The sequence below is a fragment of the Aspergillus nomiae genome (assembly GCF_001204775.2).
Source record: "Aspergillus nomiae NRRL 13137 chromosome Unknown contig00468, whole genome shotgun sequence".
Taxonomy (NCBI): Eukaryota; Fungi; Ascomycota; class Eurotiomycetes; order Eurotiales; family Aspergillaceae; genus Aspergillus; species Aspergillus nomiae.
The window spans coordinates 1-24,124 of NW_015378523.1; the positions used below are offsets into that span (position 1 = coordinate 1).

Genomic DNA, 24,124 nt, shown 5'->3' on the forward strand with positions numbered 1-24,124 from the left:
CTAACGGTCATTGTGTGGCAGACGCCATAATGACTCGGTCGTGGTTTTTGACCGTGACTCTCAGCAGCTGGTTCTCCAAAATGCTACCGAGACCAACGCCGATATTGACTTGACTGACTGTCCCTATTGCCATCGTCCGCTGCATGACAGCGGCGGGGGGCAGGAAGGTCGTCATACAAGTCCCGGAGGGCAGCCCGAGTTTATCAACCCCGATTATTTCCGCATGCTTCATAGAAGCTTACCTAGCTCTGCGACTTCGTCAACTTCATCATCTCCTCACCGACGCCTCGTCCAGCCAGCTCTTCCAGACGGCCCCACCAGTGAACCAAGTGGCGGAACGTCCGCATCCCAGGGTATATCGTCGGGGGCATTCACACCCAATTACTTTAAGAAGTTCTTTGTCGAGGAGAGTATACTAGGCAAAGGTGGAAAAGGCGTTGTCTTGCTCGTGAAACATGTGTTAGACGGCGTGTCGCTAGGGCACTATGCTTGCAAGCGAGTGCCCGTCGGGGATGACCACGAATGGCTTGAGAAAGTGCTGGGAGAAGTTCAATTGCTGCAACATCTCACACATCAAAACCTCGTCTCCTACCGTCACGTATGGCTTGAGGATGCGAAGATCAGCACTTTTGGGCCAAGCGTACCCTGCGCCTTCATCCTGCAGCAATATTGCAATGCAGGTGACCTGCACAACTACATCTGTGGATCGGTACAAACATCTACAACCGCCCAGCAATTGAAAGAGCGTCTTAGGAGGAGGTCCCGAGGTGAGCCGGATCCTCGTACTGATGCCAACGAACCTCGCAAACTCCACTTCGAAGAGATATATTCCTTTTTCAAAGATATCACATCCGGTCTACGTTATCTCCATGCGAACGGCTACATTCACCGTGATCTCAAACCAAACAACTGCTTATTGCACAAAACCAGTGATGGCATACGCGTATTGGTCAGCGACTTCGGTGAAGTTCAGGCTCAGAATTCGACCCGGCTGTCTACCGGGGCGACCGGGACTGTGTCGTATTGCGCACCTGAAGTTTTGCGTCGTGAATACCCCGGAGGACCGTTTGGAAACTTCACGTTCAAATCGGACATCTTCTCTTTGGGAATGATCCTCTACTTTCTGTGTTTCGCACAGCTTCCTTATAGTAATGCTGACCTTATCCATGAAGAGAGGGAAGATCTTGATCGACTTCGGGAAGAGATCAGCCAGTGGACGGGTTTTGATGATGCTCGCAGGATGAGACCTGAATTGCCTGAGCAACTTTATACCTTCCTGGAACGGCTATTATCTGTGAACCCTGATCGTCGACCGTCTGCAGATGATGTTCTGAATGGTCTTCAGGCTGGGGCCAGTGTGAATGATAACATACGATCCAGAAGGACTGGCTCTTCGAGTTCTGACGGGAATTCCAGTTCCAGGATGCAATTTACTGAGAACTCAACAACTGCTTCTTTCTCCCGACCACCTACATCTCCAAGAAAACCATTTTCACGAAGTCCAGTAGCTCTCCGACGCAACCCCCCCTACGAGTCCAATGGGGGTGGACCGATGGCCTTCGTCGACGATCTGGGGCCTCATGATGAACGGAGAATGTCGCTAGGCCCCGAAAGAGATATGGTCATCCGAGGGAGGTACTCGAACACTCCGTCTCTTCCACCGGCCCGGAATGAGCCCTCTGAAGTTCGTGAAAGCCGTGAACCTCTTCAACATTTACTTCCTCCACCTTCGAGCGGCTCGTCCATGACTAGGTTTCTTCCATTCTCATCAAGCACACTTCGTGGCTTGCAGATCCCGCTACCTACAGTTCAACTGGGCTTTTTTCTTCTCAAGGTTGTTTCAGCGTTCCATCCCTGCAGTCCTCTCGCAGTGAATCCCTGGATGTTTTACCCTTTGCTACTGCTAGCAGCATTAAACCTACGGACTCAAAGCACCGGCATGCAAACAATGTTTCTGATAATACACCTTGTTGCCGTTAGCCTCAGCATGCAGTTTGGCGTTATGTGCCTTTGGCAGACTCCACGGTTGATGATGTTCTCAAAATAAAGACTGCTCTGGCTTTTGTACTACCAGAACTTGATTTTCCCAGCTTATGTTATTTTCTCTCCATGCCGCGCCGTTTATTCATGAATGTACGCAACCACGAAGTTTGTTCTCTTTTGAGCGCATGGCATGTATACATACAAAAATGAAACAATATCTACAATTTATTCTACACTGAAATTCCGCTCCCAGCGTCCGTTCCGAAGTTGTGCATAGTTGAAGCTCGTTGGATAAAGCATCTAAAAAGCCAATAAAACAATAAGCATAGACGTTTATGACAACGGAGATGGCTCAACAATTTGTGGCCTATAAGTAGATACAGCCCAAGTCTTAAGATCAACTAGCAATGAAAACACAAGTGATTTACCAATAAACTGGACAGGCTGTCGACATATACCGTTACCAATGTACATCCTGGATTGCTACATAGAAACTCTATCGCGGAACCATTTAAATAACCCAACCAAACCACAACAATATATCAAAACAAGAAATCAACCAATTTAATGACTCTCCCAAAACTGCGCATCCATAGCATAAGTCGATTAAACAACTGATTCCTTCCTCGCATTCCAGTAAGATGGTAAGATTGATAATGGGGCTCCATCCTTGAAATCACCAACCCATCAATGGAATGCTTAGTATCAGCTGTTAACTCAACAATCAGCTTCCCCTTCCAACCCAGCCCCTCCGTCTTCTTTAATTCCTTGATTTCAGTAATAGGAATCTGAAACAACACGGCACTCTTCTTCTGATTCTCCAGTCGCAAATCATCCAGTTTAGCAGATTGACAAGTCGTGAAATATAGGACGGGCTGCTCCTGTGATGAGTCGATGACAACTGTACCTCGCTTGCGCTCAAATTTTGCCTCGAATTTGAGAGGGCCGAGAGGCGATGCCGTAGCCCAGCCTCGTCGGCTTAACAGGCCAATTAAGGTCTTGGTGTTTACTGAATCCGTGATTCTCATTGCGCGGTCGAACGCAATGTGACCTTTCATTGCTGTTGCGATTGTTCGACCGATGAATCTGAGGATCTTGGACCATTTCTTCTTGCGAGCTTCCGCCTTGGAAAGTTCTGGCTTGGGGCTTTGGGTTTGGGATACGAGAGATGTAGAAGCGCCCTCGTCATTTGCGCTAGACGTTATTCTACCGAAAGGTTTGCGACGAATAGGCCATAAGGGCTCATTGTTATGCGAGCTTGGTGGTGGAGGTAACGGCGTGGAGTTGATTTCACCAAGACGAAGGAGGGCCAGTGTGAGTTGGGCGTTTGTGGGTACACCTTTTAGAAGGGTACTAAATTGTAGTTAGCATATGTAGTTTTCTCTGCCGTTAAGGGGATTTACTTCTGTAAGTCTAAGTATTCTTTCCAGTTTGCAACCTTGTCGTTTAGGATGGCTATACTGCGTTGCAGGACAGGGTCACCAAAGACGGCCAGCCCAAAGATAAAGCTACCAGACTTGATCATAAAATGGCTCGACGTGACCAGAGACATCAGACCTATAGATATCAATGCCCCCACCAGTTGCAGGCGAGGGGTAATGGCAAGGAATGGTGGTGTGGGGGTTAGAAGACTATTTGGGCCTTGGTCAGGGACATTTCTTAGTTTGCGTATTGCGGTAAATACTCACTTGGAAAACTGCTCATATATATCTGTAATATCACTGATTATACGCATCGTCTGGTTCGTAGCCTTTGATATCTTCTTCTTCATAGGCTTTTTAGTCTTATCTTCGGCTGGTGCATTCTCGGCTTGCACGTCTGCGGTGATTGCCCCGACCTCAACTGGTTCAGGCTCGGAGGACTCCTCAGCATCGTCGTCAATGACTGATTGACCATATTTGCCTCGGGCACTTTCCATGGCGACATTGGCGATATCGTTGACCAAGTTGGAGGCCTCCTGCTCTGCTGCTTCACCTTTGTATGTTTCTGGAGCACTGGTGATGCTATTACGTGTGGACTGCTCGCTGCCACCAGCATCTGAGCCTTTCCTTGAAGTACTACCAGGAGGGAAGAGCAGTGATCGTGTCGACGGGGACAGGATCAACGCAACAAGAACACCGGTTGTCAAAGGAATAAGTAGATCTAAAAACCATGCAACGAAGTAAGTCTTTGAACAAGTTAGCTTCATACTGATGCCGCATGTTCAGAACAAAAATCATAACGTACTATACAGAAAGCCGAGGTACGTCTAGGCTCTCTCCATGACCGCAGTCTAGTGATGTGACGGAAGAAATTAACCAACCCCACAACCACAGAAGTATAAAACCGTTCAGTAGTTGCCCGCAGCTTTTCTGGCGGAAAGTGTTCCTCGTCTGCCCGGTTGAGATCCAGCTCATCCTGGGGAGGGCCTTGTATGGCTTTGACATGATGTATTTGCTACTCGAGAAGTTATTAGAATGATTGTATAGATCCTCTAGATCCAATAACCTCGACATACCTTGTTAAACCTCCGAATGAGCAACCATAGATCCTCATTGGACATATCGGGCATGAGTTGTTCGTCTACTGTTTTGGAAGCCTGCTTCCACTTGATGTCTGACTGTTTTCCATTGCTGTTGACCTTTTGAACGGCATTGCCCTCTCCTGGCGCTAGCAGGGTATGATCATGGACGTCCGTATCTTCGAACCCACCAGGTACTTCTTGTTCGTTGCTCATCGTATATCGAATCCTACTTCAGAAGAGTCCAGAATTTGATTCTTGCAAGTAGTATAGTCATAGATATTTGCAACAGGCTCCCACGGTAGACAACATGTCGTCCTCGCAGATCACATATCAGTATTCCCACATCCTTCTAATTGGCCAATATCTAGCACCGCCTTATAGCCGTGGCAGTATATCTATAGCTTCTATCAACTTGAGATTCATGCATTTACCGTTGTAAGTACTATCCCATGAGGACATAGAAACAGGAAAAGCTTCACTCAAGATTGCAGCACATCTATTCCAATCATCCGGAATCAAACAAAGCCATATCCTGGGGCTAAACATACACGTGACTGCGCGGCAAGCTCCTTCGCCCGGCCGTAGAAATTCTAGAAGCCGCGGCGCTGCGCATGGTCAACGGTGATCCCGAAACACCATCTTTCAATCGCTATTCGCATTCGCCATCATGGACGATATCGTCATGAACGATTCGTCAGAGGTACTTCCCCCACGACCACCTCCGGAACCTATCGAGCGACCTCCTACTCCCCCTCCGCCTCCCCCAGAAGATTCCGCCGCCCCTCCTCCGCCGCCAGATGCGGCCGCGCCTCCACCACCGCCCGAAGAACTTCCTCCTGCACCTCCGCCACCTGAACCAAAGAAGAAGAAGGTGGGATGGGGCGCGAAGAAGCCAGCGGCTACACCGCTGAGTGTAGAGGAACTGGTTCGCAAAAAGAGGGAAGCTGATGCGGCAGCTGCTAGGGTATGCTATTTTTTTCTTATCTCTTGTTTCCTAAGAGCTTGTGATATGATGTCAATTCGTGCTGGATGGCTCAGGGAGCTGCTTGTAAATGTACATGGCTAATAGGAGCTTTTCTATACAGCCAAAATTCTTGTCGAAAGCCGAGAGAGAACGACTGGCCCTGGAAAAACGAGCAAAGGAAGTCGAAGCAGAGCGAAAGCTAAAGGCGTCCAACGGTGTCGACAGGAGTGCGACGCAGTCGCCTTCAATTAGCTCTGAAGTCAATAATGGTGATGGAAGGTCTATACCCACCGGTCCCCGGGCCATGAGAAGCTCAGACGCTCCTACCGCACCAGCTGCAATGCGCAATTCTCACTCCCATAATAAAAACCGCGACCTATCGCCGCCTCCCCCGCCAAAGTCAATGGGTTCGAAAGGCGACAAGCGATCAGTCGACGACGATGAAGTAGCCGCTCAGGTGGCATTGGTTAAGCAGAGGTACATGGGCGCAGACCAGACGTCGACTTTCTCGGCAAAGAAGAAGCGGAAGAGGACAACAGACCGGAAGTTCAATTTCGAGTGGAACGCAGAAGAAGACACAAGTGGAGACTATAACCCCCTGTATCAACATCGACATGAGGCGAACTTTTTGGACGTGGTCGACTGGCAGGTTTCGGAGACGATGTCGCCGACAACGTGGCGAAGAAGTACGCGAGAGCCCTGGAGGACCGCGACCACGAAGCGGGAGGTATCCGCGCCCGAGAGATCCTGGAAATGGAGCGCCGGCGGAGAGAAGAGAGCACCCGCAACCAGCTTGACAAACACTGGAGCGAGAAGAAACTGGAGCACATGCGCGAGCGCGACTGGCGTATCTTCAAGGAAGACTTCAATATCAGTACCAAGGGTGGGAGTGTACCGAACCCCATGCGGTCGTGGGATGAGTCCAATCTCCCCAAACGTCTCATGGAGCTTGTCAACAAAGTTGGCTACAAGGAACCTACGCCTATTCAACGTGCTGCTATCCCCATTGCCATGCAGTCTCGCGATCTTATCGGTGTCGCCGTTACCGGTTCCGGTAAGACGGCAGCCTTCCTCCTCCCTCTGCTAGTCTACATCGCCGAACTGCCTCGCATCGACGAGTTCGAATGGAGAAAGAACGACGGCCCTTACGCCATCGTCCTCGCCCCGACCCGTGAATTGGCCCAGCAAATCGAGATCGAAGCCAAGAAATTCACAGAACCCCTCGGCTTCAACGTCGTCAGTATAGTCGGAGGTCACTCCTTCGAAGAACAAGCCTACAGTCTCCGCAACGGCGCAGAAATCATCATCGCCACCCCAGGTCGTCTAGTCGACTGCATCGAACGCCGCATGCTAGTCCTCAGCCAATGTTGCTACGTAATCATGGACGAAGCAGACCGCATGATCGACCTGGGTTTCGAAGAACCCGTCAACAAGATCCTCGACGCCCTCCCGGTCTCCAACGAAAAGCCCGACTCCGAGGAAGCCGAGAACTCAATGGCCATGAGCCAACACATCGGCACGAAAGACCGCTACCGCCAAACAATGATGTACACAGCCACCATGCCCACAGCCGTCGAACGCATCGCCCGCAAATACCTCCGTCGCCCGGCCATTGTCACAATCGGTAGCGCCGGCGAAGCCGTCGACACCGTCGAGCAGCGCGTCGAGTTCATCGCAGGCGAAGACAAGCGCAAGAAGCGTCTGGGCGATATTCTCTCGTCCGGCGAATTCCGGCCGCCAATCATCGTCTTCGTCAACATCAAGCGGAACTGCGATGCTATCGCCCGCGAAATCAAACAATGGGGTTTCTCCTCTGTTACCTTGCACGGTAGTAAGACCCAGGAGCAGCGTGAAGCCGCTCTGGCGTCTGTGCGGAACGGCCAAACGGATGTTCTGGTCGCTACCGATTTGGCTGGTAGAGGTATCGATGTTCCCGACGTCAGTCTGGTTATCAACTTTAACATGGCGACTACTATTGAGAGTTACACTCATCGTATCGGTCGTACCGGTCGTGCGGGTAAGAGTGGTGTGGCTATTACTTTCTTGGGTAATGAGGATACGGATGTTATGTACGTTTTCCCTATTCTTCCTTTCATATTGATGGTGGATCCGCGCGGTGATACTAATGGCTTTACAGGTACGATCTCAAGCAGATGCTTATGAAATCACCCATTTCTCGACTACCGGAAGAGCTGCGCAAGCATGAAGCCGCACAATCGAAGCCCACGCGCGGGTTTGCGAAGAAGAATGATGACAGCTCTGCGTTCGGGTCAAAGGGGGGATGGTGATGGTCTAATGCCGGGTGTTAATGTCCATATGATATCAAAATATAAAGGAAGTTCTTCATTCCTCTAGTATGATATAATCACTGCGTAGAGATCGAGCAGGGTTTAATTATCACATTCATTTCCCCTATTATGTATACTCAACGTTATATGTACTCGTTAGAGAGCTGAATGGTATTTTCTAGTATACATCGGAATTTGATCCGCATCTTAAATGATTAACCCGACTAGGCCTGACGCAAAGATGTACTTGTGGCAGGTCCATTGGTTGATGTGTCCATCATGCTATACTCATAATTGCATATATTTGCGATGGTATTCTATCCTTCACAGCTTGCCGTCGCGGAGATAGCCATTCGACTTGAGCCAAGATTCCACGTCAGAGCGGTCACGGTTGATCCAGTTGATCTTAGCCCGGATGGCATCAAGACTCTGCTCAACAGCACGATCAAAGCCCTAAAGAGGTATTAGTCATTGGTACTAGGCTTCTTGTACAAGTCGAACTTACCTTAGTATCCTTGTCCTTGAAGAACTCCTCCACCTCCTTCAACTGCGCCTCAGTGCAGAAGCTGGAAGTAGTGAGCTGCACAACAGTACCCAGCATACCAAGTCCCGGAGGCAGGCGCTTGTAGAGTGCATCCCAGTTGTTCTTCATCCAGGCCCAGCGAGCCTCAATACCCGCTGTGTGGTTGCGCAGACCGCCAAGAGGCATGTAGATATCCTGGTTCTTAACTTCATCACTGAGGGCAAGACCCAGAGTACGTTGGATGAGGGCCGGGTCTTCAGCAGAGCCGAGGCAGCGAAGAGCAGTGGTCTTCTCATCAGAAGTAGGAGCATTACGGAATCGGTCGTACACGACGTCGTACTCCTTCTCGCCACCGTTCTTCAGAACGATGCTGAAAACGCTGCCACGGATGTTTGGATGGATGGCGCTGGTTTCGCCCGCAGCGAAGCGCTGGAACATGTCCTGGGCGCCTTGACAACAACTGGATCCTCAGCCGAGCCGGCACTACTGAACAAGAGCGCCTTGAACTGTTGCAGGATGTGACCATCCTTCTCCGAGAATTCCCAGCCAATCTCGTGAGTCTTGGAGCTGACCAAAGCGCGCTGGAACGTCTTCAATGCGTCCTTAGCTTGGCTATCCTCGAAGAGCCATGCAGCCCGGAGAGTGCCAACGCGGGCCACGATCTCATTCCACACGATAAACTCAGATTCGTTGTCAAAGCCCTTGAGAAGCGAGAGCAAACCAGAGGTGCTTTGGTAACCAGACGAAGCGAGGGCACCAGCATCTGCAATCATACCAGCACGGTCTTCGACAGTCAGCAGGCCCTGCTTGGCTGCCTCACCAAGCTTCGTGAGCCGTTCAGGAGTATAGGAGGTACGGTAGATAGCAGAATGGTCAGCGTTCAGCTTGTAGAAATCAAGGTCTGGTACCTTGAACTGGCCCTCACGCTCAGTCAACATGGTGTTCTCATCAAGACCTTGCTTGGTACGTAAGCCCAACATGACAGGGTAAAGGGTGGTGTCCTCTTCTGGGCGGACATCACCAGTACGCAAGAAGCGGTTCTGAGTCAATTTGATCGACGAGCTGGCAGCATCCTCGGCCACAGTGACCACAGGGAATCCGACATTCTTGGTCCAGATGTCCATGACCTGCTCGACAGGCTTTCCACTTGCGTCAGCGAGAGCAGCCCACAGATCACCAGTCTGGGTGTTTCCATAAGCGTGCTTCTTGATGTAGTTACGGACACCTTGGATGAAAACATCCTCTCCCAGGTACTTAGAAATCATACGCAGGACAGAGGAGCCCTTCATGTAGGAAATGGCATCGAAGATCTGGTTGATCTCATCGGCACGCTTGACAGGCACCTCAATAGGGTGACTACTACGCAGAGAGTCGAGGGACAATGCACCCTGCAAGCTGTCGATGACGTATGTCTGCCAGACCTTCCACTCTGGGAAGAAGCTGTTGCAAGAGTACCACGACATCCAGGTTGCAAAGCCTTCGTTGAGCCAAAGACCATCCCAGAAATCCATGGTGACAAGGTTTCCGAACCATTGGTGAGCCAGTTCGTGCTGAACGACCTCGGCGATACGCTCCTTGCGCGAAGCACCGCTGTTCTTCTCGTCCAAGAGCACATCGACGACACGATAGGTGATCAGGCCCCAGTTCTCCATGGCGCCCGCACTGAAGTCCGGCACGGCGACCATGTCCATCTTAGGGAGTGGGAAAGTGCTGTCAAAAGCCTTCTCATAGAACGCCAGTGTCTTAGCAGCCAGATCCAACGAGAAGCGACCATGCTCAATATCCTGATCCGGAGTAGCATACACACGGATGGGGACACGGAAGTCCTTCGTCTCAATGTAGTTCAGATGACCGACAATGAAAGCCACCAGGTACGTGGACATGAGTGGGGAGGTGTTGAACTTGACAACCTTCTTGCCGCCCTCGACATCAGTCTCAGATGCCACGTCCATGTTGCTCAGGCAGGTCATGCTCTTGTCAGCGATCAAAGACACAGTGAACTTGGCCTTGAGGGCAGGCTCGTCGAAGCAGGGGAACGCTCTGCGGGCATCCGTGGGCTCCATCTGAGTCGAAGCAATATATTTGGTCTCGCCATTTGCCGTCTTGTAAGAGGACCGGTAGAAGCCGGCCATATTGTCATTGAGGATGCCAGTGAAGGTGAGCTTCAGCTGCGCGGAGGATCCGGCGGGGATCGTCTCGGCGAACTTGACGGTAGCTACCTGGCTATCCTTGTTGACGGAGATCTCCGGGCTGGAGGTGACCACGGAACCCTGAGCGGAGACGATGGCATTGTGGATTTCGATCTCGTTGGAGTTGAGGGAAATGGAAGTGGTGTCTTCGGTGACCTGGAGGCTACGCTAACCATGAGTTTCGATGATAAACTGGTGGGTACTGAAGGGATACATACTCGATCACAACGGTACCCTCATACTTGAAGGACTCGAAGTTCGGCTCCAAGGTCAGGTCATAATGGACCGGCTTGACATTGGTGGGCAGGACCTCACGGCCATGGGTGATGTTCGTCGAGCCCGAAGGCACGTCAGCACGACGGCACATCCTGCGATAGGAGCAGTAACGCTTGGAGAGTTGGGAAAGGGGAGAACGACGGGCGGATAAGCGGGTTGCGGAGGGGGATGAGGCGGAGGAGGGAGAAGAAGTAGCAGTCGTAGAGGAAGAGGGGACAGATAAGGAACGAGAGAAGAGGAGGGGACTTCTGGAGGGGAAGGAAAGCGGTGGCTTCTTCGCTGAGTTTAGTACCAGCGGCGGTAACCGCGTAGAAGAGAAGCGACGCATGGACCCCGCTGAATGGAAGGCCAAAAGGATAAGAGAAAGGTGGAAAGGCGGAAGAGGGGCAGTTCCCAATGGACTAATCAGACGGAACAAGCGCCAGAACAATACCACCTAAAACAATCCAGGCTATGGAGCGGACAATGAATGCAAAGTGTTGATTTGATTGATTCCACATCATCAGGAAAATCACGGCGGTTGGCCCCTTGCGGCAGGCGGTGAACCTCGCCTCCCGTTCCTCCTCGGCCAATCGGTTGCCCGTCCCCGGCCAGCTTGTTGCCCAATCTAGCGGCGGGAATATCGTTGTTCCGTAGAAGTTTCTGCTATATATTCTTTCCTCCGCGGGCTTCCCAGCTGGATCATCATACATATACATTCTTTCAGCAAGTAATACTCACATACAGCAGATGCCATGTTTTCATCCCCACAGGCAGATCGTTGTCGAGCTGTTCTCTCGAGGACAGTACTTGCAAGACCGTACACCAGCCAGTTTGAGGGGCCCATGACTGCAATCTCTTTGCATCTTTTGTGGATGGGCTTCCATAGATGACTGGGACACGTAAATTTACTTGAAATTCTATTCGAAATAGTTTATTAGTCAAATAATCGAAACTTTTCATCTCTATAAATATAAATATAGGTCTATACTACAATTAAGAATCGAAGTGGTATCCGTAACATGTTGAACCGGGGTATAACTTTGTTGACCAAACCAAATGTGCAAAATCAAAAAAATCCCCAGAAATTCCCAACTCCAAACAAATGCTTCGCTGTAAACATTATGATTACGCTTGAAAATAATGATGTTGAATCTTGAACTCATAAATCATGTCCGGGTTGCCCTAGACAATCTTAGGAGTGCTGTTGCTGCTCCTGTTGCCGCTGCAGCTGGCGCTGTTCGGCTTCCGCCAACGGCAGACGCGAGATGACACTCCGAGACCAACCGTCAGCATCCACCACGGTTTCCTTGACCATCACATAGTTGCCCCAGCGTGGGAGCAACACAGCCCACACGAGGTAATAAATTCCACCGGCGGCGAAGATGCCAAGGGCCACCACGCAGTGCAGGTAGTATGGTAGTTGCTCGTAGACGCTCTGTCCGGCACTTGGGGGCACGTACGGTGCCACCACCAGATACATGTTGGACAGGCAGAAGAAGATGGTCACGGGGAGTGTCGCGCGGATACCGGGGTTCCAGTCGGGGAACTTCGTCTCGTGAGTGAAGTAGACATACACGAGGCCACCAGATACAAAGACGTTGATAATAGCGAGCGGGTACGAAATAAGGTTGACCAAGAAGTTATAAGCGTCTCCTGGAGGGGGGGCCAACAGGATGATGATCGAGACGATGTAGTGCTCAAACAGACCAGCTGCCGGCGCGTTGAATGGCTTGTTGCTAGCGAAAAACTTCGAGAGAGGCAAGACACCTTCACGTCCCAGCTCTTGGACGATTCGACCTTGCGAGAAGATCACCGACAAGACATTGCCAAATGCCGATAAAGCGACGAAGACCGACATGACTTTCTCGCCCCGCGGGCCAAACATGTTACCGAAAAAGACGGCGGCGACGGTCTGGCCGGAACTAAGAAATTGTTCTCGGGGGACGGCGGCGAAATAGGCGATGTTGCAGAGCATGTAAAGAATTCCAACGGATCCAATGGCGATGGGCGCGGCGATCTTCAATGTACGTGTGGGGTTCTTGGTCTCACTCAAAGCCTGCGACTAGTTAGTAAATGGCATTGCGCGATACTGATCGGCAGTACTTACATAGTTGGCATTCGAGTAGCCGATAAATGACCAAATGACGTTATAGAGCGACATGACGATTCCATAACCGCTATTCGTTGTGCCCTCAAACGCGTTGCGGAAGTTGTGAGGGGGCTCATCGAGCTTCGTATGACCTCCGAGGGCAACAAAGCCACAGATGACAACGAACACGATGATGACAAGCTTGACCACACCCAGGAAGTTTTGGAGATGAAGACCCCACTTCAAGGCGAAGGCGTGAATGAGGAAGGCAGCAGAGATACAGGCCAACCCAATGCCACGTTGGTTCCAACGGTCAACCTCCACACCAGCAGCATTGAGGATGTACTCGCCGAACACCACACTGTTGCTGGCAGCCCAGCCAAGTAGCATGACATAAGAGGCATACATGCATGTTATGAGGAATTTCGGTTTCTTGAAGACATATTCAAGATAGTTCTTTTCGCCACCGTTCCTGGGTATAGTTAGTCCGACTGGTCTCATGAAGAGATACATATAGGACGGCGGTAAACGTACTTTGGAATAGCAGTACCCCATTCCAGGTACACAGCGGTACCGGCCATGGCAATGATGGTGCCAATCACCCACATGAACAGGGAAAGTCCAACGCTACCGGACAACGCCAAGATGGTACTTGGCGTAGCAAAGATACCAGTTCCGATGACTCTGTTGAAGATCAGGAACGAGGCGCTAACCACGCCAATTTGACGGCGGTCTTCTGGTGTTGCATCGAAGACATTACCCTCATCTGCACGGGATAGTTAGATCATGACTTCCAATACATCAAGATATCCATGATGCATACATAGCTGAGAGACACCATCGGTCCTCCGGGGCCCTTCTTCCAGGGCCTTGGTGTCCGGCATGATTTCTTTCGCGGATTTCGAAGCTGAATCACTCATGGTAGTGCGGAAATTTTAGACTTAAGCTCAAGAATGTTCTCCACCGAAGCTCTAGAAGCTATGGAGAAGAAAGCAGGCGAACGCAAGGGATTATATTGAGCAGGCCAAGCGGGTAACGACGGACATGCACCACGAGATGCGATGATGTGCTGGGCCTAAATCTGATGCAATCAGGCCGTAGCGTCGAGGCTGGTGTTAGCAACCGCCTAAAAAGGAAAAAAGTCCTTATAATATCACGACCATGCAACCTCGTGAGAAAGAGTGAAAAAGGTGCAATGCTGACAAGGATTGAATTAGGGTATCGTATGCCCAGGAGATTAAGCTCTCTCCATCAAATATGCATAGAAGAAAATGATTAAAAGAAAGAAATGGAGCTAAAAGAAAGATATCAACAACTGATGGCAAAGAACAAAAAGAGAAAAGAAAAATTTTTAAAAAAAATTTAAACGTGAGTGCCACATGGTTGAACCCGTAACGCAATTAATCTTATGAAGGCGAAAAAGGGTAGAAAAGTTTGGTTTCTGAAGCGGAACCGCCGAGTGAAGATCCACAAGATCCAGTTCATGACAAACAAAAATCGATGGCGTGATAGACTCGGCACCCGTGAGGGTTTTTGCTTGCGGAAGATCCGCTATTCTTGATGCAATTAGGCCTAGATCGTCATTACAGTATTGCCTAGCTCTGCTGGGTTGAGTCAAGTGTGTATACAGGGTCCGCAGCTAGTCCAAACTGCACTAAAAAAGCCTCAGAAAGAAAAAGAAAAACAGGAAATTGTGTCCAAAAGAATTTTCGTTCAATTAAGTATGTACAATACAAAGTGGTCTGGTAATGGTCTCTGTTCAAATCAAGAAAAAATTCGATCCTGCGCCCACCCAGACTCCCAAGCCGTAGCTTCATCATTCATATCCAAGTTGTGGCAATTTGTATACTTCTCCCACCTCAAACGCCAAATCAAGGCAGTACAAAGATAGACTGCGTTCTCGTGACAATGAAAATTAAAGCTTCAAGAGACGTAAAAAGACGGAAAGCAAGAGAGAAAAAAAAAAGAAAAAAGAACAAAAGAAAAGGAACAAATGCGCTGACAGGTCTTCAACAGAAAGCGCCGTATATGAACTCGCACACGAACCGTGATTAGATAGGAAAAAGGAGGTAAAATGCAGGAGAAAATTGAAAATACTGAAGAGAAAGGACTATATCTTGACGTAGCATGTACCTGCATGCATGAGATTAAACGTTCCACGTTCTACCTGGGCGTCGTCCCGACCGCCTGAGCAACAGGCACCAGACTGGACGGAGCCACTTTGCCAGGAAAGCTAGAGGGTGGGCTCTGCCGTTTTGCCAACAGGGCGAGTTTCTTGCGCAGGGATGCCAAGCGACTCCTGATGCTGGATACCACTGCATGACCCGTCAGAAGAGAAATTTCCAATTGTGTGCGTGGGACAACTCACATTTCATCACCACCTGACGGTCTTCCACCCGTACGCCATCCAGCACGGCTTTGTCGCCATCTCGCCGGGCATCGCCTTTGTCGGTGCCACTTCCTGGCCCAGACCGGGATACCTCGTCTTCCTCCAGTACAGCTTCCAACATCCGAATGGCGGTGACATAAGCTATCTCGCACCCAGAAAGGTCTTCGCCCGTCAGTTCATTGATGGCGGCCGCCCGACTCATCTCTAGTGCCCGATCGTACATTAGCTTCTCCGCCGTCACACCCGAACTCACAACCACGTCCGTGGAGGCGCCGGAGCCGACGGAGGAGCCGACGGAGTGATTACTGGGATGACTGGGGTGATCTGGTGGCAAGCGTTTCTGGCCTTCGATTAACTTGAGACGAACAAATTCTGCCTTTTCCAACACCTCATTGAATCGGTTTCGCACCCATTGTACGACATTGTTGATCCGGTTACTGACAAGCGTGCTTGTGGCGTCCGTCCTTCCCATGGCCGATTCGCCAAACGCTTCTCCACGGTTCTTCCGGGTCCACCAAGCGCCAGCGATATCCATAGATTTTGCCAACAATGAAAGCGCTTTGACGTAGAGAACGAGGGCTTCCTCGGACAAAGTTACAACAGCATCAACCGTGAGCCCACCATCTGTCAGATCGGTAGGATCCCGCTCCCCGCCGGGCACATTAGCCCTGCCTGAAGGGTCCGTTTGAACAGATGGCGCCAGTGGGATGAGTTGCTTGTACTTGACCTCGGCGAAGCCATACACCACGTCACTTCGCGTGGCACACTCTTCGATCACTTGGATGGTCTTCGCGTCCTCATCCAGGGTCACGTTAGTCCTTGCTCCATCCCCAACAACCATCAAGCTACCTTGAGCCGCCGGATAGGCTGGGAAGGGGTTGTAGCCCAGTGGGGGGGAGCGCCCTCCTTTCGTAATAGTCATGGGTGGCGAGAAGCCCATCCCAAACAAGCGCCCGCTAGCCATGTGGAGCGCTTTTGAGATGGCGGACGTAGGACTCTGGCCGTATCGACGCTCGTAAGAACCTTGACGAGTGTGCGTCGAATCAGCCGAGCTCGTCCAGAAGCAACCTGCATTGCTTTACCTGTAGTGGCCAAGGGTGACGTAGCGGTCGCCGTGGACGATCCTTGGGTGCCTGGACGACGCGACAGAGCATAGGCGTTCTTAGAAAAGCCACCCTGGATCCGAGGACTATGTGCCAACTCATCTGCAAAAGCATTCACCTCCACAGCACGTTTCTCCACGAGCACATAGTCTCTCTCGAACGCAATCTCTTGTGCAGCGCGCTCGCTTTCCTCTTTTGTTTTCTCTGCTTGCTTCTCGGTTTGTGGGGTTCCTGCGTAGGTATTTCGGCTCCTCTGCCGCTCCATTACAGCGGCCGTAGCATTTCGATCAACAAGCTCTTGACGACCGGGGGCCGTGGCAAGAGACACCGCACTCGGTCTCTGAGGCGTCGTGTTTGCCGGTTCTTTGGATGTAGTCGGTTTGTCCACACTTCCCACCCTACGCATAGGAGACGAGGAAGCCGGCGGAGTGTCCGACCTCTGCGTGGTAGGTCGATGAGCAGCCGGGTACGACACGGGGTCGTCCTTCTCACGTTTCATCCCGGTGGGGGTCCTTGATCCCGTTCGAGACTGGGGACGAGATGTCGACCCGGTGGTGTCCACAGCGACAGACGAACGGCGAGACGTTGAGGAAGCATCATCCGCTATTAACCCCGGGATAGGTCCTGTTATAGTGTCACAATCGAAGAAATCGGAGAAATTCATACGCTCCACGGGGTTCCGCTTCAATAGCATTCGAATAAGGGACTTTATTTGATCCGAGGCAGGGTTCTCCTCGGGGAACTTGATCCTGTCCTCTCCTTTCTCAATCTTCCGAAGCAGCTCAACATGGTTCGTGGCCCGAAAAGGGGGTTTGCCCACCACCATCTCATAGAGCACCGTGCCCACAGACCAAAGATCTGCTTTAGCATCGTACTTCTCGTACCGGAGGATTTCGGGGGCCATATAGAGAGGGGAGCCACACAATGTTTCAGCAAGCGATGTCGACGGAAGAGACCGAGCAAACCCGAAATCCGCAATTTTGAGCATTGGTAGGGATTCCAGTCCCGTTGCAGGGCTAAAGGATTCTTCACACCCTTTGAATGGCACAACCTGAGCCACGCCACTCCGGTATGACGACGGAGACGGACACAGTAGAAGATTTTGTGGTTTGATGTCACGGTGAATCAAGTTTCGATCTCGGAGAAATTTCAGCGCGCTTGCCAGCTGCTTGAGAAAATGGCGTACGACCACTTCATTCAGTGCGCCACCACGGGGGTTCGGATACTTCGCAATCATGTCCTGCGTATATCGGTGGTCCCCTAGTGTATCTCGGCGCTTGATGAACAGTGACAGATCCCCCAAGGCACAGTATTCCATCACCAGGTGGATGTGTGAAGTCGTCTCATGGCAGTCAATGAGGGCCACGATATGTGGATGGTATAGCCCTTTTAGGATATGAATCTCCGAGGAAAGGTTCTCTTTTAGCTTCTTGTTCAATTTGGAGAGGTTGACGGACTTGATGGCGACGTAAGTACGTGATTTCTAGAACCCCAAAAGAATTAGCATTGGCCCCCGTATAGCTCCACCTAAGCAGACCTAATGAACCTTAACCAATCTAGACTTACCGTATGGACACCCTGATAGACTGTAGCAAAACTCCCTCGGCCAATCTCATCCAGTCTGGTATAACGACCAATGGGCATCTCGGCATGGGAGGTCTCCCTGGACCTCCTGTGGTGTGAAGATGCCATACTGCAAACGGGGCGACGACAACGCCCTAAGAGGAGCGTTCACAAAGAACCAGCCACGCCCCGACGACCACACAACTACCTCAGCAACGGCAGCAACAACGATTGATGATGGAAGTGGCCCATCAGGGGAGGGAGATGATGTCCAGAGGGCCGGTCGATAGGGAGCTATCAAGAATAGATAAGGCTGAGGGGGTGGGGACGTAGAAGGAAAGCAGAAGCCGAGAGTCGTTGAACGAGAGAGGAGATGATGAGCGAGCTATCGGACGTCAAGGACCGAAACGACAGAAAGTGGACCGAGTCGCTGAGAAGGAGAAGTGTCGAGGTGAGCAGCAACGACAAGGATGGGAACAGTATACAGGCGTACGAGAGCGGTGAGGCGGAAACGGGTGCTCTACGCTGATAGGAAGGCGATAGCTGCAGGAGGTAGCCAAGGATGTTAATCAAGGTCGATAGTGGTCGGGATTATCCCCGATAACACTCTATAGAAGGTGGTACATGCGTCGATGTGATAAAAAGCAAATGGGGGAAGATCAGAGAAAAAGTAGGCTGTCAAATAAGAGGCAAATCGACAGAAGAAAGGAGAGAAGTACCGGCTCTGGCGTATCAGCGGAGGATGATGTGATGAGACCAGGGCGGGTGACAAGCAGTTAGACCCAAGGAACGTTTTGACGATCTTGTCTTTGGGGAAAAGTACCAGTGCTAAACTAGTCTGCGATAACGATCTATTGGGGACCAGTGGGACGCAAGGCGGTCAGAAGGGCGGCGATGGACTTGGAGATGATCGGGAACCAATCCAGATGAATACCCAAAACAGGAACAGGCTAGCTACTGGAATGATGGGGGATGACGGGGATGACGGGGATGACTGAGAGGAGAATGGTCAGATTCCTGAAGGCGACTGTAAAAAGATGGAAGATCCAGAAAGAATGGCGATGAGAGAGAACCAGGCTGGCTCCGAAACGGGAACCTAATCTAGCAGTGGCCTGAGGCCGGAAGGGCATCACGTTATCGTTTCGATTGCAGCCAAGTACGCAAGCTCGACCACAGACGATGGAACAACGCTGTCTATGACATCTATGTACTTAGTTTCTCACCATGACACCTGCACTCGTGTTTCTCATCCCTCTTCATCACCGGAGTGAATGACTCATCTGATGATAGCCTCCTGTTCACAAGCGCCCGGTTTGCCACTGAATGACTGAAGGTTGATCTGCCGAATCATCGATAAGACCAAAGTGGAGACGCGTTAGATACGTTGGCGTCCACTAAACACCTGGCGATCAGCAACTTCGAACTTCGTTGACGAATCGTAGAAAGTTGCCTAAGGGGATTCAACCAGTCATATTATGATTTTCAATTTTGGGTCACGGGTATCTCATGGGTGTCATGTGAATCTTTTCCAACACAAAGGCAAGACTATCTACGCCGCCTAGTATTCCTTCCAAAATCTTGCCCAACACATGGTAGAGAGAAAGAAGGAAAAGGAAAGTAAAAAAGAATAGGAAAAAAAATGGGCAAGAATGAACAAGAATGAAATACAATACAAATCCCCTGCCCACTTTCCTGATCTAAAAAGTCAAAAGATCTTGTCAGATAAGCTTCCCAGGGAGTGTTTCATCCAGAAAGCATGTCCCAGTGTCCTCACAGGCCAAGTCCCCTGACGAGCAGCCACAGCACGATCGGTACAAGAACATTGTCGTTGCACCCTGTCAAAATCGCTTCGGTCGCACTGGTGCCTGCAGCCGCTATGATGGCTTTGCACACCGTCCAAAGCCAGAATAATTGATTCTGCCCATCGTTCACATGCACAGCCCACTGGCCTGCGGCAAGCCACAATCGGGAAAACACCAGACCCCCGGTCACAGCCGCCGCAAAAGCCACACTGCCCTCCAAGGACTTGCCTCCACCCCAGAACCACTTACGCCGACCAAACCGACGACCCACTAGTGATGCGGCGGCATCTCCAAGACCGACGCATACTACTCCGCTGACCATACTGACATCCCGGAACTGAACGTTCCAGGCGCCCCACGGGTGGTCTTCCGATCGGGGGATGTCAGCCAAAGAAAGCCACAGGGGAATAGAGCATCCGATAAGAAGGAAGATGTGAGAGATAATGACAGGTCCCCGATGGTCTCGGCCGTCAACATAGGGCGCCAGGAAATAGGTCAACGGTCGAGAGATTGGCGGCATTTGGGAAGCTCGGAAAAGATCCAGAAGGAGAAATATAGACAGTACTAGCGCGAGAGCGAGAGCACAGAATGCAGGATCGATGTAGATGGTGGGAAGAAACATCAACACCATCATGCCGTGGAAGACTTTGCGTCTTGTATCCACTTCTACGATGGAGCTCAACTTAAAAACAACACCCAGGCCCAATATAATCACCGCAATACAATGAGCAGCAATTAAAAGACGTGCATTGGCTTCCCCAAAAGAAGTCTGCCGGAGACACTCCATCCAGCCAAGAGAGCACATTTCACGATCCAAGCGAGGAGGAAGAGGAATCCAGTACTCCAGGTTCCACATGATCACCCAGAACCTAAACCAGGACACATTCCCCAGTAGGTAGCTCAAAGCCCACCCAAACGGCTCCTCTCCACCCAGTGCACGTTCGCTCACGTACTTCCGCACTGGGCCCATGATGATAATTGCCACAGCCGCATATACGTACAGGGCGTAAAGCCATTTTCGCACTTGTGCTTGTGGTACAGTCAGTGACAAAAAGGATGCCAGGCCCGGAGCCATCGATCGCTTCCGTCGGCCACTGGGAGTGGTTCTGATACGCTCTGAATGTGCAGCCTCATCCACGCTGGAGATAGTATGTCGTCTTCGATGCACTGCATGCCGATGGCCATTCTCTTGGGGAACCTTGTCGGTCATTTCTCTAGCTGGAGTCTTCTCTCGAACTCATGCGTTGTTCTGCGTGATATTGGCGCCATGTGAGCCTCATATTCACTGTCTGACATAGCATCTTCGGAGGAGCCCGCTCGGCTCAGTTTTTGGCAGAGTTTATGGTCGATAACATACAAGAGATTTTTTCGTGATTGCGAACCACTGGGCGACCGTCTAAACTTCCAGCTGGGGATCCTAGCTAGAGCGACCTCCCAACGGAGAACATGCCGGCAAGAGATAAAAATGCACAAGCCGCCCAGCCACAATAGCGCCTTAAGGATCTCCGCCTGGGGGGAGCTCGCAAACAAAAACAGATTCACAAGAGCACTCGTCAAAAGCTGTAGCTCTGCCGGAAGGATACTGGTAGTTAATAAGAAATCTAAAGTGGGTATCAATGCTTGATGCAACGGAAAAACAAGGGTCAAAACTTCAGAACTGAGGCCGCGAAGCGCGAGAGGCTTGGGTATCGTATGATCTGCAGAAAAATGCTCCGAGACAATAATGGGTATCAACGTGACCAACCAATGGACGACACTGTGACCATGCATCCACTCGTGCAATGGAATGACTGGGGCGGGTAAAGACGAGAGACTGAGAATGATGTTTGGCAATACTAGCGCAGGGCTACGGTGCGCCAAGGACAAAGAGGTGTAAATGGGTATCAAAATCGGGTAAAGAAGGGGAGCGGGGTCGAAGCTCCTTGGAATGGTAAAAGAGTTTAATCCGGAAAGGCGTAGGCGTCCATTTCTCCTGAGCGGATACACCGCGTACAGCGTGGTGACAAGAACGCCATGAGCAAGTAATTCTACCAAGCGATACAGGTAAGTGACGAACTTCGCAATAGTGCCAAACAGCAATCATACGTACCTTTCCTCCAAGCCCATGCAAGTAACCTCGCACTCTCCTGGGACAACACAACCGCGCCCACGGACAATAGCAAACCTGTCTCTAAGAGCCGCCGCAAGACCTCAAGGCGCTTTTTTCCGACCTTCCCTCGTAATCCCACCCTTCCAGTTCCCATGTCTTCACTGGAGCTCTGTTGTGAGCTCCGGGACATTGACCGTCCCAGCGAGGGCCACGGTTGCAATAGCGGCAACCACGAGTCACGGTCTGTGGCATCATTGTAGCCCGAACGCAACCCTTTCCGCTGGCGAAGAGGGGGCGCCGGGAGTCCTTTTAAAATCCCTGTACTCTCATCATCTGCCTCGGTGCCGCTATCACTGGACGTTTTAGGCCATGAATTGGGAGTTAGTCGATCACCGCCATTCATAGGTAGCAAATGGGGTTCGGAGCACTTGGAGCCCTTGCGATGGTAGGGGTGCGGCGACCGGGAAGTATCTCGGAGAGTGTCTGGTATAGATGAATCGGGCTGGAATAGATTGTTGGGGAGAGGTAATCTCTCCTCCTCATGGTTCTGCGAAGCGGCCATGACCCCATGGACTCTTGATCGGAGAGTTTTAGAGCGAGTACGTCATATCTGAGGGGACACTTGCGGAGACACGAGGACACTAAACTGACAATACCACGTTAGTAGATACACCATAAGCCAGTACAAATGGGAAATCCAGGGCATACAAAATGAGTACAAAGGTGTATTGCTGGTGGAGGCGTTGTGAAGGACCGGTTGTTATCTAATGAGGTAACGAAAACGGAGGCGGTTTTTTGCGTATCACATGCTTTTAGGCTCACGGGATAATGCAAGTCAACGGCCATCACCCAGATTATGCATAGATCTAGGCCTCTATGATTAACATTCCACTCGCAAATTTCCCGGTCCTCATTTCATGAAATCCAGTCTTGCTTCAACCAAACATGTTCTAGTCAACCCTGACTCAGCATCCCACAGCTGATCCAGTATCGCCAGACACTTATCTCCTGATGTCTAAGCACCACTTATCGAGCAGATGTGACCAATCAATTAGGGTTGATGCTAAATCTACACACAGGCCTTCTGAGTGAACGTGGCATCAGCCTTGTTCTTATGTCACGCAATATGCAGCAGTAGTAATTCTGTCTACGCGTCCGTGGGGTTATGCGTCTGTAGGATGATCCCGGCCGCCAATTGCCGCCCTTTCTGGCCCCATACTGACGTGCAAGGCACGATCTGACCCGGCCAACTATTCCCAGACAGCGGCTGTGCTGTGTAGAGAATTGCATGGGAAACCCCCGCTGTGGAGTATCGTTCGAGAATGCGCTGCAGGCACGATTCCAGTTCAGTGCCAGACTCTTTGCCAATCTCGATTCCTGTGTACCGCAGATTCTCGTCTGTGGTGGTGTCGATCTTGCGACCAACATCCAATTCTTCCGCAGCCATCTTCAAACCACCACACCGATAACCCAAACCCTGCCATTCGATATCGCTACCCCGGGGTAGTTCAGCTACCTGGGCAGCAAAGAAGGTAGGAACCAGTACGTCCGACTGCACCACGGACATGTTAGGCAAAGCAGCCGCCACTGCCTTTGCTGGCTGGTCATAAGCTCGTCCTCCATACTTGATGTCCCAAGCATCCAACGTCGGTTCTTCGTCGTCCTCGTCTGAATCGGTTTGCTGGACATGCATCGTCTCCCAGAGACGCCATGCTATTTGCGCTTTAGTATCCATGTGGTCTGTTCCCGTTAAATACGCAACGGCCCCCAGCCACCAGTCAACCTGCATCGCTGCCGCAATCCTCCACAGATGCTGCAAAGACAACACCGCTCGCAAGGAGTAGCTCTCAAGCCATGGCTCCGGGCCAGCGACCATATCCATCGACGCCGGTTCCAAAGGTATCTGACCGGCAATGTACACCAGCCGCTCTGATGCCTGCACCGGGATAGACATAGCCTGTGAATACGGTCCAATATTAGCGGGGGCCCAGTATGAACGGGACTGAACATGAAGGCCCTGTCGCAGATCCCTGGGGCCCAAATCGATGACCAACGAGACCGTAATCTTTACGCCCTCGGGGAGACTATTCCCACAAGCCACCGTAGCTCTGGCAGGGGGGTTCGGCTTCTTGAAAAGCGAAACGTAGATATCGTTCATCAACGGGAAGTCAACCATAGAGCGAATCAAAACCGTAGCAAAGACGATATCAGCGGGTGTCCGAGTACCCGTAGACTCCAAAATAAGCCGGATCTTTTGCGCAATCGCCTCCATTTGCTCCCCAGCACCAGGACCAGCCTCAGGCGCCGCAAGATTCGAGATAGCCCAAGTGCCGCCATTCCTCGACTGAGCGACCTCCCCCAGTCGCCACACAGGCTGAGAT

At 51.1% G+C, this 24,124-nt stretch overlaps 8 protein-coding genes across 8 annotated transcripts; 2 read left to right on the forward strand and 6 right to left on the reverse strand.

Annotated features, from left to right (window-relative positions):
• Window positions 1–67: 67 nt before the first annotated feature.
• On the forward strand, window positions 68–2,047 carry ANOM_010476 (protein kinase IKS1; the record flags this gene model as incomplete). Its single annotated transcript, XM_015555732.1, has 1 exon — window positions 68–2,047. A coding segment is annotated over one exon (1,980 nt), but the record flags the coding sequence as incomplete, so codon positions are not given.
• A 478-nt stretch (window positions 2,048–2,525) lies between these two features.
• Window positions 2,526–4,699, reverse strand: ANOM_010477 (uncharacterized protein; the record flags this gene model as incomplete). The annotated part of the gene is made up of 5 exons (XM_015555733.1): window positions 2,526–3,336; window positions 3,387–3,614; window positions 3,672–4,150; window positions 4,210–4,419; window positions 4,481–4,699. The coding sequence occupies 5 exons, from the start codon at window positions 4,697–4,699 to the stop codon at window positions 2,526–2,528; spliced, it is 1,947 nt and encodes a 648-aa protein (XP_015402214.1).
• A 454-nt stretch (window positions 4,700–5,153) lies between these two features.
• prp28 (mRNA splicing protein PRP28) lies at window positions 5,154–7,815 on the forward strand (the record flags this gene model as incomplete). Its single annotated transcript, XM_015555734.1, has 4 exons — window positions 5,154–5,450; window positions 5,572–6,031; window positions 6,100–7,519; window positions 7,588–7,815. The coding sequence occupies 4 exons, from the start codon at window positions 5,154–5,156 to the stop codon at window positions 7,736–7,738; spliced, it is 2,328 nt and encodes a 775-aa protein (XP_015402213.1). The 3' UTR covers window positions 7,739–7,815.
• Window positions 7,816–8,062: 247 nt separating this feature from the next.
• On the reverse strand, window positions 8,063–11,162 carry ANOM_010479 (M1 family metallopeptidase; the record flags this gene model as incomplete). Its single annotated transcript, XM_015555735.1, has 4 exons — window positions 8,063–8,191; window positions 8,244–8,710; window positions 8,785–10,613; window positions 10,669–11,162. Coding segments are annotated over 4 exons (2,913 nt in total), but the record flags the coding sequence as incomplete, so codon positions are not given.
• A 738-nt stretch (window positions 11,163–11,900) lies between these two features.
• Window positions 11,901–13,717, reverse strand: ANOM_010480 (high affinity methionine permease; the record flags this gene model as incomplete). Its single annotated transcript, XM_015555736.1, has 4 exons — window positions 11,901–12,764; window positions 12,816–13,269; window positions 13,332–13,563; window positions 13,621–13,717. The coding sequence occupies 4 exons, from the start codon at window positions 13,715–13,717 to the stop codon at window positions 11,901–11,903; spliced, it is 1,647 nt and encodes a 548-aa protein (XP_015402210.1).
• A 1,243-nt stretch (window positions 13,718–14,960) lies between these two features.
• Window positions 14,961–17,981, reverse strand: atg1 (serine/threonine protein kinase ATG1; the record flags this gene model as incomplete). The annotated part of the gene is made up of 4 exons (XM_015555737.1): window positions 14,961–15,112; window positions 15,166–16,209; window positions 16,269–17,772; window positions 17,856–17,981. The coding sequence occupies 4 exons, from the start codon at window positions 17,979–17,981 to the stop codon at window positions 14,961–14,963; spliced, it is 2,826 nt and encodes a 941-aa protein (XP_015402211.1).
• A 1,641-nt stretch (window positions 17,982–19,622) lies between these two features.
• Window positions 19,623–22,305, reverse strand: ANOM_010482 (putative phosphatidate cytidylyltransferase; the record flags this gene model as incomplete). Its single annotated transcript, XM_015555738.1, has 3 exons — window positions 19,623–20,884; window positions 20,941–21,681; window positions 21,744–22,305. The coding sequence occupies 3 exons, from the start codon at window positions 22,303–22,305 to the stop codon at window positions 19,623–19,625; spliced, it is 2,565 nt and encodes an 854-aa protein (XP_015402208.1).
• A 585-nt stretch (window positions 22,306–22,890) lies between these two features.
• ANOM_010483 (ATP binding L-PSP endoribonuclease family protein) lies at window positions 22,891–24,015 on the reverse strand (the record flags this gene model as incomplete). The annotated part of the gene is made up of 1 exon (XM_015555739.1): window positions 22,891–24,015. One exon carries the CDS (start codon window positions 24,013–24,015, stop codon window positions 22,891–22,893), a length of 1,125 nt encoding a protein of 374 aa, XP_015402209.1.
• Between the last annotated feature and the right edge of the window lie 109 nt (window positions 24,016–24,124).